Consider the following 11,401-nt stretch of genomic DNA (forward strand, 5'->3'; position numbering starts at 1 on the left):
ATGTACAATATCCTATTCACAAGGAAAAGAGAATTAGTGCTCAACACTTTGTCAAAAAATAGGAAGGCTAATTATCAAAGAAGAGGTTACTAAAGAAATTAAAGTTTTATCAGCATTAGGTCTTCGTCGCTTAACATCGCTGACACTGGCAATGTAGAGATCAGGCTCAGCATACCCGAGTAGGTGCCAGGCTGGACGTGTCACATAAAACTCATGAAAAACCCAGTTATCTGTCAGTGGACTAGAGTACAGTTGAGAATGCTGTAACAGTCTGTTCTTACAATCCCTCTCATGATCAGATTCAGTACAACCCTTTTCCTGTGATATCCTTCATTATTGCGAAAACTTCAGAGTCAGCAAATATGAACACTCCCAAGACCACGTAGAAAAGACCAAGGGCTATCAGGAGCTTCTTGGTGGTGGACAAAACAGGATATTGGAGCATCTCCTGCACAAGACAGATTCCTAGGAATAACAAAAATGCAGGAGTTTAATTTTCAGGTGAATGCTCCTAGGAAATGTATTTAAATTCGGCGGAGCTAAATGTAGTGGCAGTAACAGAGAATGTAAATACTTTCCTATTGGTATGAACACACGTGAGCCACTATGACATTAATTTACTCTATTGTTGTTAGGTATATAAGGTTTTGACTGTTGTAATGTATTCATCTTAGCTCTTGAACTATCAACTTTTATTTTTATATCTTACTTTATTCATCTATCGATTGATTTTTTCCTTTAACCCCCAGAGGTTGTGCGACTGCATTGGTTAGGAAATACCTTCCCAATTTTTTCCCATTGGGTTTTCGGGTTTTCGTATCAGGTGGCGCACGTGAATAGTTCAGCCTCAAGTGACTTTATTTAGGAATATTTGTATACCATTCTTTAGTTATGATGTTGAACTTTGTATGTTATTTGGACGGCATCAAACACTCAGGCTCCACAGTTCAAGCTGCAGACCCATTCCCGTCTCTTAGTTGTGAATATAAATAGGAACAAATTTTCATCAACTTGTTATTACATCAAAAATCAAATAGATGGCAACAAATTCTTTGCATTAGCATGGTTGTGTGATCGTTAGAAGAAATATTTTCAGTGGCGTACTTGTTGGTATCAAATTTACCAGATTTAGCTTGTTACTACTGCAAATAACATTGTGTCATAGTATTAAGAAAAGATTGCTAGCTACATACAGTGTGGCTTGCAGTCTGAGTGAAAGAAATTCATGAGTAATTTCATGGGCAATTTCATGTATGTATGGTTATAAAGATGGAACTAATAAAATTTCTTTTTACAAGGGAGTTGAAAAATTTCATGGGATCTCGTAAGCAGGTTTGTCAGAAACATTTTCAGTTAGGTAAGGTTTCAACAACTAGGAGGACCTTTTGGCTCTATTTTCCTCTTGTGTCCTACGAAAGTAACCAAACAATGTTGTGACCTGCAGTGCACCACGGGAAGGATACAACCCATAAGACTTTGTCAACCATATGTATACATGAAATGTGCAATAATAATATTAAATTTATTGAAATGTTGGGAATCAATCGCTCAAATGTTTGACCAGTTTCTTCTCAACAACATGCAACAACATACAACAGCATGTGCAAATGGACACAACATGTAACATCCAACAATGTTGTGTCCATTTGCACGGGGCTTAACCCTTTAAGTGCCAGTAGTGACCAAGATCAATTTTCTCCTAACAATATCCACACACTGTCAACAGATAAGTTATAAGAATTAATAAAGTGATCACCCAAGAAAAAATGCCTTGATCTTTTGTCAAATTCTCTCAACTCATTCTTTAAGGAAATGTATGGAGATCAGTTTGGAGAACTTGTATGTGGATACTGGGGCTTTAAGGGTTAATTTCTGACAACCTACCTGGAAAGAAAAAGATAAAGAGTGCAGCTAATCCCCCAATGAGGGCTACAGCATATCCTATGTCTTTAACAAATACAGAAACAATGAGGGAAAGACTAAACCACACTATTGTCTGTATGATCCTTCGTTGTCTTTCATGTACTTCAGCTAATGCAGGAGGCATCCTAAAGAATGAGAGATACAAGCCCTCCACGCAGCTCCTACAAAACAGTCATGAAATGCATTACAATGATTAGCAAATTTATAATATTATATTCTTCCTGCAATAAAAGTTAACGTCAAGTGTCTTTCTAAAAGCTAGTGGGCTACTAGGGAGGAGACAATAATAATTGTCTTACATGTATAATACTGTGTTAGATGATAATAATATTATCTATAATGAATACACAACTGAAATTCATAAAATTTTACCAGAACTGCTGTATGAAGAATTAAATGTATTTGGGATGACCAAAGTAGAAGTACGAAAAGAAAATTCAGGTTTTTTTTTTTCACACTGTAAAAAAACTCCCAACCTTAAATATTTAAGTACCCAGTAAGTATGATCATCCGGTTGAATGTAGTCCTGAATAGCACTGTTGTTGACAGTGACTGACGTTTCGACAACCTGTGCGGTAGTCATCTTCAGAGTCAAAGTTGAGTTATATCACGTCAATTGATGGTATAATTAAACTCTGGTTATTGACCTCATTGGTCAATTAAGTTGTGATGTTATTGGTCATCTGTCAGTTAAGCCGTGATGTTATTGGCTAATGAAAGACTCTCAAACATCAATGGTGTGTTTTGATCCGTCTTTTTGTCACAGCTGAACAGTCGTCTTGATCATTTTATTGTTAGTCAAATTGTCGGTGGTCAGTTACTCTGCCGTTGTCAGTTTCATTTGAGTCTGTCAATAAGTCGTTTGTATGGTGCTTCATGGTAATTGTTGACTGTGATTCAGTGGCGTTTGTTCTAAGTTAGTAAACCAGTTTTCTAAGGTGAGTCATTGATAGTATTCTGTAGAATATGTTACGCATGTCGCAGAGTCACAGTCGATTTGATGTTTTGTCTGTAAATGGTGTTCAGCAATGTGATTGTTGACATCACCATTTCTTGTCGCTAGTTTGTGTTCAGTCAGTTGTGTGCTAAGGTTTCTACCAGTCTCACCGATGTATATTATAAAGTGGCCTGGCAGTCGCAGCATTTGATTTTGTATACTGCTCCCTGTCTGTCCTCTGGTCTGTCTTTGTCCTTGAATTAGTATAATTATATTATTAAAGCAGTCATCATAAAGTGGTTATCAGTTTCACGGTTTTAACATTTAATATTGTCAGCTTAAGTTCTTAGTTTTAGCAAATAGGACATGTCTGACCAATAAATTGCATTGCAAGGACTGAATTCACAAAGAGCTCTTGGTCTTTCACACAACACATCTGTGTGAGGGGGAGACTGTCCCTAATTCATTGGGGGAGTTCAGAGACCTTTCCAGAAAATAATGATAAAAAAAAAAAATAAAAAAAAAAATAAAATTTGTTGTTCTTATATAGTGTTACACTGTACCTTCCACAGAAAACGACCACAGCACCAGTGGATAAGACTATCACTGACAATGTCACCCTTGCACAATTCACCAAAACATCCTTAGGGTGATAATTTAGCAGCACATCACTTTTAACTGTGGTGCCAAAGGTAAGGTAGCCAAAGGATCCTGTGATGGCATAAGCCGCAGCACAAATTGCCATGGCAATGACAACGACGATTCCAAATCTGGGCACACTTGCTCTCTTGAGTTCTGCATAAACAGCTATTGATGGTACATGACACTGGAAGAAAATAATTATAATAAATTATCTGCATGATTTTTATTTGTTGTAAACATGAAGTAATATGTTTGACACATAAAAAGTAATATGTTTGACACAAAAACACAACGTCACAGAGCCATCAAATACATGGTTAATTAACTTCAAAGCAAGCTCTACTCTCAGAACTGATGTGATGTGTAATGTTGAAGATAAAATGTAGGTTGAGATTTATTTTTTGATTCACATATTTGCTGTTAAAGTCATGCTCTGAGAAACAGTAGACAGCGTGTTATTTGCTTGCTTGGTGAAAATTATATTTTGGCCTGATGTTTTGGGTTGATTCATGGAAAGTTAGAAAATAATATTATTTCTTGCAGATAAGCCACCAAAAATTTTCAGGTACAACTTGTTGGCAGGTGTTTAGAACATACTTTTAAGCCTACAGTGTACAGCTGTAGTTGTTTTCCCGTGAACAAACAAATCTTATGGTTATAAATAGCAAGACTAGTGCAAACCTGAAAACCAAAGCAAATAATTGGCACTGCACTAAAAGCTTCTGTCCATGGTAACTGCACTCTACAAGACAGCAACAACAGTACACTGATAAGAGGCATGCGCACAGGTGCAAAGTTGATATTAAATCATCAGTATGAAATTTCAGTAGTCATTTGCACAGACATCATTTTGTGAGGAAACCAGGCATCATGAAACGTCAGCTGTTTTCGCTGGATAACAGGGTTTCAAATAACTTTCTTCTGTAAACTGGAGTTGTCAAACAATGTCACCATTTCAGTTGGGCAGAAGGGAGGGAGACATTAACATATTGACTTTTATTTATGTAAAAATACAGCTTCAAAAATTAACCTTTAAGACCCAATATCCACATACAAATTCTCCAAACTGATCTCCATACATTTCCTTGAAGAATTAGTTGAGAGAATTTGGTAAAAGATCAAATATTTTTCTCTTTGTGATCATTTTGTTAATTCTCATAGACTTTGCTCTTGATAGTCTATGGATATCGTTAGGAGAAAATTGATTTTGAGCACCATTGGAACTTAAAGGGTTAATGATAGTACAGTCTTACCCCACTAACACGGACACTGAGGGGGCCATAGAAAGTGTCCATATTAACAAGGTGTCCGTATTGAGCAGGTTGAATTTAGAGAAAATGTAAGGGCTTTCTCTTTAAGTAAACTGTCCATAATAATGAGGTGTCCATATTAAGTGGGTGTCTGTAAATCGGAGTTTGACTGTATTTAATTATGTCCAGGCATCATGTCTGACCACTGTCCGCTTAAGGTTAAGTAGGAAATTGTCTGAAGACTGACTCATTCTAACCATTTATAACTGACAAACTTATGCTTGAAAGCTGTAAAAACCACCCCACCCCCATCCCCTGCCTGAAAAAAAAAAAAAAAGATGTCCATTTTTATGAGATGAACTGGCCTTCTACATTGTGCTTTCCAAATCTACAACTGTACTATAAAATCTGAAACTGCACTGAAAAGCACTTACTGAACAAACTCTGTATTAACAGTATAATTTCCCTGAAAATACTTTGTGGCAGTTACTATGCAAATGAAAATAGCTCCAATTGTTCCAAGGGCACTAAGAAAAGGAAGAAAGAAAGAAAGAAAAAACAGGCATATCAATTCTATTTTAACACTGCACATGGTACTCGTGTACTTTAAATGATGAACTTTCTTACCATGTAAACGTAGTGTGCATGTGTGACATTAGCCTCCCACGCAGGCGTTTTTAATAGGGGAGCTCGTTTTTCATCCCTTCCCACAAACGCCTGCTCAGCCGGAAACAACATTCCTTTCCCATTGTTTTATTTGCGTGGTAAGTGACCAATAAACAGTTGTGCAATAAAGTGTTGACAGGCTAAACGCGACTAAAACATGACCCTACAGTTACCGTTTTCCTTCTTTTCTTTCCTTTCCTTCATTAAGGTTATGATCGAAGTGCATGGAATATTCTAAAATTTGATTAATTCTCATTTTTGCCACTCTGAATCTAACATTTATTGGAGGTTAGAAAATTTTCCAGTGTTTCATGCAGATTAAGTAATTATCAGATTACCTTGCAGTCAAGGTCAACTTTCCAGAATTTGGAAAGTACAATGTGATTGGCTAAGCATGGGAAAGGAATGTTGTCTTCGGTTGAGCAGGTGTTTGTGGGGAGGGATAAAAAACGAGCTCCCCTAAAAACGCCTGCATGGGAGGCTAGTGTGACATCATAGTCACACAACATTTTTTAATACAAATTTTTAAAGGTTTAAAAAAACTAAAGTGACCTTTATAGATTGATTTATCATAATAATTAATGAAGCAAACCTGAAAGCTTTTTAATTTACTGGCTTTGAGATCCCAGGAATGCAAGTGCCCAAACTTTTATAACACCCAGCAGGAATATTGTTATAAATTATTTTTCTCATGCACCTGTAATAAGTTCATGTACAGTATTTTCTCCAAGAAGTGTTTTGTGGTGCAGAAATAGATGACGATGACAATGATGATGACTGCATTTTCAGTGATTTCAGTATGATAAATCAATCTGTGACGATGTACTTATTTTCGAAGAGAAGTGTATCAGAAATTAAAGGTCTCAGAAAAAGGATTCTTGACCAGCAAAAACTAAAGTTTCTAACAGAAATAATACAATAATTATTGCAATTATATTCTATTTTAAAGTTAATAATTAATTGCTGCCTAGTTAGCTTGGTTGGGAGAGTGCCAGTCTGCTGAGTGGGAGGTCACAGGTTAAAACCCCAGCCGGACCAACACAGAGGGTTTTTAAATAACTGAGAAGAATGAGCTGCCTTTGTAATGACATCTGCAAATGGTTAACACTTTCTAGTCTTCTCGGTTAGGGACAAAAAACCATGATTTGTTCTTGTGGGACGTAAAAGAGTGTACATCACTATTCAAAAAGAGTAGGGGTTGTAGACCCTGGTGGTGTGGTCAACCTTTACGGGTTGTGGGATTGGGTATGGATGGCACCTTGAATGGAACCTGAGTCCCGTTCGTGCACATTCCCTCTAGGTAGGCCTGTGTCCAGAGAAGCTGGTAATAAGGTAAATAAATAACATGATCTTGCTTACTGTCATTGACGTCCTAATAAGTTATGCATTAATATCTGAGAATAGCTGGCTGGCTTAAAGTACATTTTTAAAAATGAAAGAAATGTAATGGTGTCTCTCGTACATTTTATTTACATAATTTATTTTTTACATTGTTGTACTGACATTGGGTTCTGCATACCTTGAATAACTGAGAACTTTTAAGGTCTTTGGGAGACATAATGGTAACAGAAATATGATACAAACAGCACACATGAGGAAAATTCGGCTTAGATACCAAGGAGGATCACTGTCAATAGCTTTACCAACTGAAGAGAGAAGGAAAGAAGACAGAGATGAGCAATGAACTCCCTTCTGAAAAATGATGATCCATCATAGGATTTGAGTTTTAACTGCCATATGGCAAAAATCAATATTCATCATTTCAGGATGGTTAAGAAGAAACTCTACTCAAATCACATAACCAAAACATTTGTCACTTATTGTCAACATTACAAAACTAATATAAACATAAAGGAAATCCTACAATGCGATTCATTGGAGAGATTTAAAGTGACTTTATGGGAAATGGCAAACATGAATTTGTACCAACCCGACCAAGTTTTCCCTTTACTTGATGTGCTTTACTGTTAATTACTTCTATCCCCAAATTAGTAGCTTCATGTTAGGTTTTGACTTTAGCTGCACATTAATTTTTTCTATTTTGAGAATTTCTCAACTTGAATCTGATGAAGCCGTTTGCCATAAAAGTTGCTTTAAATCTCTCTACTGTCACATTTGGTTAATAAAATCTTCATTTTCAAATGCTTGCATAGCAGTAGCAATATCTTGATCCTTAGAAATCAATTTGTTTGAGAAGTTGTCATCAAAACAGTTTTTGTAACACCATTATGTTTGACTACAATATCAACAGGTCTGTCCAAAACACAGCTGCTATGCATGTGGGACTGTCATATTCTATCAACTCTCTTTTTGGTGTTAATATACCGTAAAATTCCAAAAATAAGCCCCTCCATGTATAAGCCCCCCAAACTCGTAACGCAAAAAACCCTCTGTTAAATCGCCCCTCCAAATATAAGCCCCCGGAGGCTTGTATTTGGAAAATTGCCCTCAAATACAAAATAAAACAGCAAAAACGGTAAATTTACTTCCAACTATAAGGCTAGCCCAATCAATTCTGAAACTAAAATTTCCCTCCGTATATAAGCCCCTCCAAATAATTATAAGCCCCTCCAAAAATAAGCCCCTCAAAAAGGGTCTTTGAAAATATAAGCCCAGGGGCTTATTTTCGGAATTTTACGGTATGCACAAGTATGCAATTAAAAACTGAGTGCCAAGTGCTTTATAAACACATTGATTAAAAATATTTAAGTAATTAAAAGAGAAAGATGATTGACATACCACTTTGCAGCTGGTCACCAATTAGAATCATATAAGCAATTGTAGAACCAAACATATATAAAAGTATGAAAATCTGCGTAACAATGTATGCTCCTGGTCCCAAAACCTCGCGGATAACTTCTTGAAAATTTTGAGATCCATGTTTGTCCGCACAGTAAGCTAAGATAAGGAAGGCCCCAGTGATAAATACAAGTAAACTCTGTAGAATACAAAACATTATAATAAAAATTAATATAAGTTATTATAACATCGTTTAAAAATGCAACTTACTTGATCTGTACAGCCTGCAATTGTCCGATTGCTTTGGACTAGTGGATTTTGCTATCAGGCTAGTGAATTCTCTGTTCTTAATTTGCCCGACAGGCAAAATTTTTTTTCAGAAAATTGTAATGAATCCTGCTCATCAAAAAAAAAATTTCAGGCCAAAAAATTAAAACTACTCTTCGGCTAATACATGCTAGCTGCAGCTTGCCAGAATGGCAAGCTGTAAAACTGACTTTCTTTGCATTCTGAGGACTAGTGTATTTTGCTATCAGGCTAGTGAATTTTGTTCTTAACTTGCCCGACAGGCAAGTATAGTTTTTGGGGGAATTCAATTACAGAAAAACTGTCATCAATCTTGCTCATCAAAGCAAAAGTCCTGGGACAAGATGCTGACTACTTTAAAGCTAATCCCTTTTATACCGAATGAACAGATCCCTTAAATTAAAGGAGATCCTTGGACTTTGTTGGACATTTGAACTCACTAGTTGAAGAGACTTTCATCAACTCAGGATTGAACTTTGTTTCTTTTTGTTTAGTGCATGCTGATCACATTACTAGATGGCATGTTGCTTGAGTCCAAAAATCAAAATAACTATAACAGTAAGAAGGAATCTTGTATAACCTGCCTTCAAGAGTAGTCATGAACTTGCGTGTTATTGGGGACATATGCACTGTTGTCTAGTACACAGCTGATAGCTGTTGACACATCACCTAATTTCTGGTTCACGTTTGACAGAACAAGAGTTGCCCAAGCAAATGGCTTACTACCTACACTTCTGGGAAATAACTTGTGTTTCAGCAACAAATTTATGGTACATCCATTTAAGAATGATTATTAATAATGTTACTTGGACTTTGCACCAAACAGGGTGCAAAGAAAGTCTGTTGTACATGTACTAGCCTGAGCAAACAGGTTACTACGAACATGTACACTTCTGGCAAATGCCCTAGGCATTGTGTTTTAGTGACAAATTTACTCAGCGCATCCATTTAAGTATGTTTATCTTACTTCGACTCTGTACCAAGCATGCAGGGTGCAAAGAAAGTCAGTTGAACGTGTACTAGCCCAAGAGTTCATTATTTCAGCTAGCCGAAAGAAAAATTATGAACAGAGTGTTCAGCTGTAATTTAAATTCCCTAATAATCTGCACAACAGGCAAGCTAAGAACAGAATTCACTAGCCAGACAGGAAAATCTTTGAATACTACCAAACAAAACTAATGCACCTAGATGGAACACTGAATATTAAATTAAAAGTAACCAAGCCTGAAAAGCAATTTTGGGATTACTAAAATGTTTTATGGGTTGGAAAAAAACGACTGGCTAACCAAGTATACAGTTAAGAAGCCTAGAGCTCTATGACACTGAATTTGAGCTCTCCTTCAAACAACAGTTGACATTCTTCAAGGGAGTTTTTAGTGTATACATGTAATTTCTTGCTTCTGTTGAACCTCGATCTCCACAACGCCTTCATGGGGACAGAAGAATGCAGCTGCTGTAGAGAGGTGGCCATTGTGGAGAAAATGGCTGTTAGTGGAGGTTTTGACTGGTTTGTTGTTTTTTGAGGCAGCAACTAATTTAGCTATTTTGTCTTTGCAAAACATGAGAATAGTGAGCTCAGCAGTGCCAAAACAGATAAACTGGTGGGTCAGTATTTTTAGGTGAGGAAAAACCTCCAATTGTTTCTCTATTATAAAATTTTCAATTAAAAAAAAACTTTAAAAAATTGGGTAAAAAAGGACTATAAGTCGGGGGGGGGGGGGGGGGGTAACAAACTGTTTCACTACTTGTTGAATATGCCACCTCCTAGTTCGCAGCATATTTGCGACACATTACTTTCAATGAACCATTGAAAATAATTCCTTAATCCCACTAGAAAAAAAATTAAGTTGGGGGCAGAAAAGACACTGTGATAACCCACGCTCACTGCTGTGGCATTAATTTTCACAACAGGTTAAAAACGTAAACATACCATTTGAATGACAATAGCAGTAGCAATACCACCGCATTCGGCATACGCTTGAGGAAAGTTCAAAATACCAGCACCAAGAGCTGCATTTACCACAAGCAAAGCAGCCCTCCATATCGGTATACCTTCATGAAAGAAATCCACGCTTGGTTGTTGGACCACCGAGCGAGACTTAAACACGCCTACACTTGTAGTAGTATCTACATCACTTGCATTAAGAGGCTGTTCAAGCATTACACCGCTATAATAAGGGCTTCGAAAATGTTTTCCTTGGAGGTTCTTTGAGCCAAGAAGTGATTGTTGCTCAGAGTAATTGAGGCTGTGAGTCATAATTATAACGTTGCGTGCTGGGTATGAAAGCCGATGTTGAAAACGATTCCTCCAGAACTCCTTTTCCGATATTCGGCAGAGATCTCCAATTTTCTAATTTAAAGACTCTTTTTCCGAAGTTGCACAATTTGTGATCAAAGTCTCTGTGCAATTGATCAATTAACTGCAGTGCAGCAGTGGTTTCCTATGTAGTGAACAGTGACGCAATGAATTATCGACGAGTTATTTCCCGAACTTTTACCACGTTGATCCCGCCTCAACTTTCTTGTACTTGTTACAGCTCAGCATGGAGCATGTTAGTAGATAAAATAAGTTCTGCAGTAACCCGTGAGATCTTGAACAACTTCAACATCTACCGGTAGAATAAGAAGCCGGCACCGTTGGTCTCTTTCGAACGCTGACGCAACACGACTTTACAGTAATCTCGAATCTTGCAATACGACGTTTAATTTCTTGTACCTTGATCCCTTTGAATGATACTTCTAGCTTGAACTTCAGATTCCCAAGAAAACCCTTGACCGGAAATATATCTACACTGTGTAACAGTCTCACTATAAACATCGGTTGAAGAAAGGTGGGATTTTTGCACAAACCATGTGTGTACTCCGCTGGCTTCACGCGGCGCCTGTTCTAGCCTTTTCCTGATTGGTCAATAGCGAATTTTATCCCGTCTCCCTCGTC

At 37.1% G+C, this 11,401-nt stretch overlaps 1 protein-coding gene across 1 annotated transcript; it reads right to left on the reverse strand.

The window, feature by feature from the left end:
* Positions 1 to 11,325, reverse strand: LOC140928160 (sodium-coupled neutral amino acid transporter 7-like). The gene is made up of 8 exons (XM_073377867.1): positions 10,394 to 11,325; positions 8,158 to 8,356; positions 6,938 to 7,064; positions 5,187 to 5,279; positions 4,184 to 4,244; positions 3,424 to 3,686; positions 1,885 to 2,084; positions 1 to 465 (listed from the first exon to the last, which is right to left on the reverse strand). The coding sequence occupies exons 1-8, from the start codon at positions 10,718 to 10,720 to the stop codon at positions 302 to 304; spliced, it is 1,434 nt and encodes a 477-aa protein (XP_073233968.1). The 5' UTR covers positions 10,721 to 11,325; the 3' UTR covers positions 1 to 301.
* Positions 11,326 to 11,401: the final 76 nt, after the last annotated feature.

This window comes from Porites lutea, chromosome 2 (genome assembly GCF_958299795.1).
Source record: "Porites lutea chromosome 2, jaPorLute2.1, whole genome shotgun sequence".
Taxonomy (NCBI): Eukaryota; Metazoa; Cnidaria; class Anthozoa; order Scleractinia; family Poritidae; genus Porites; species Porites lutea.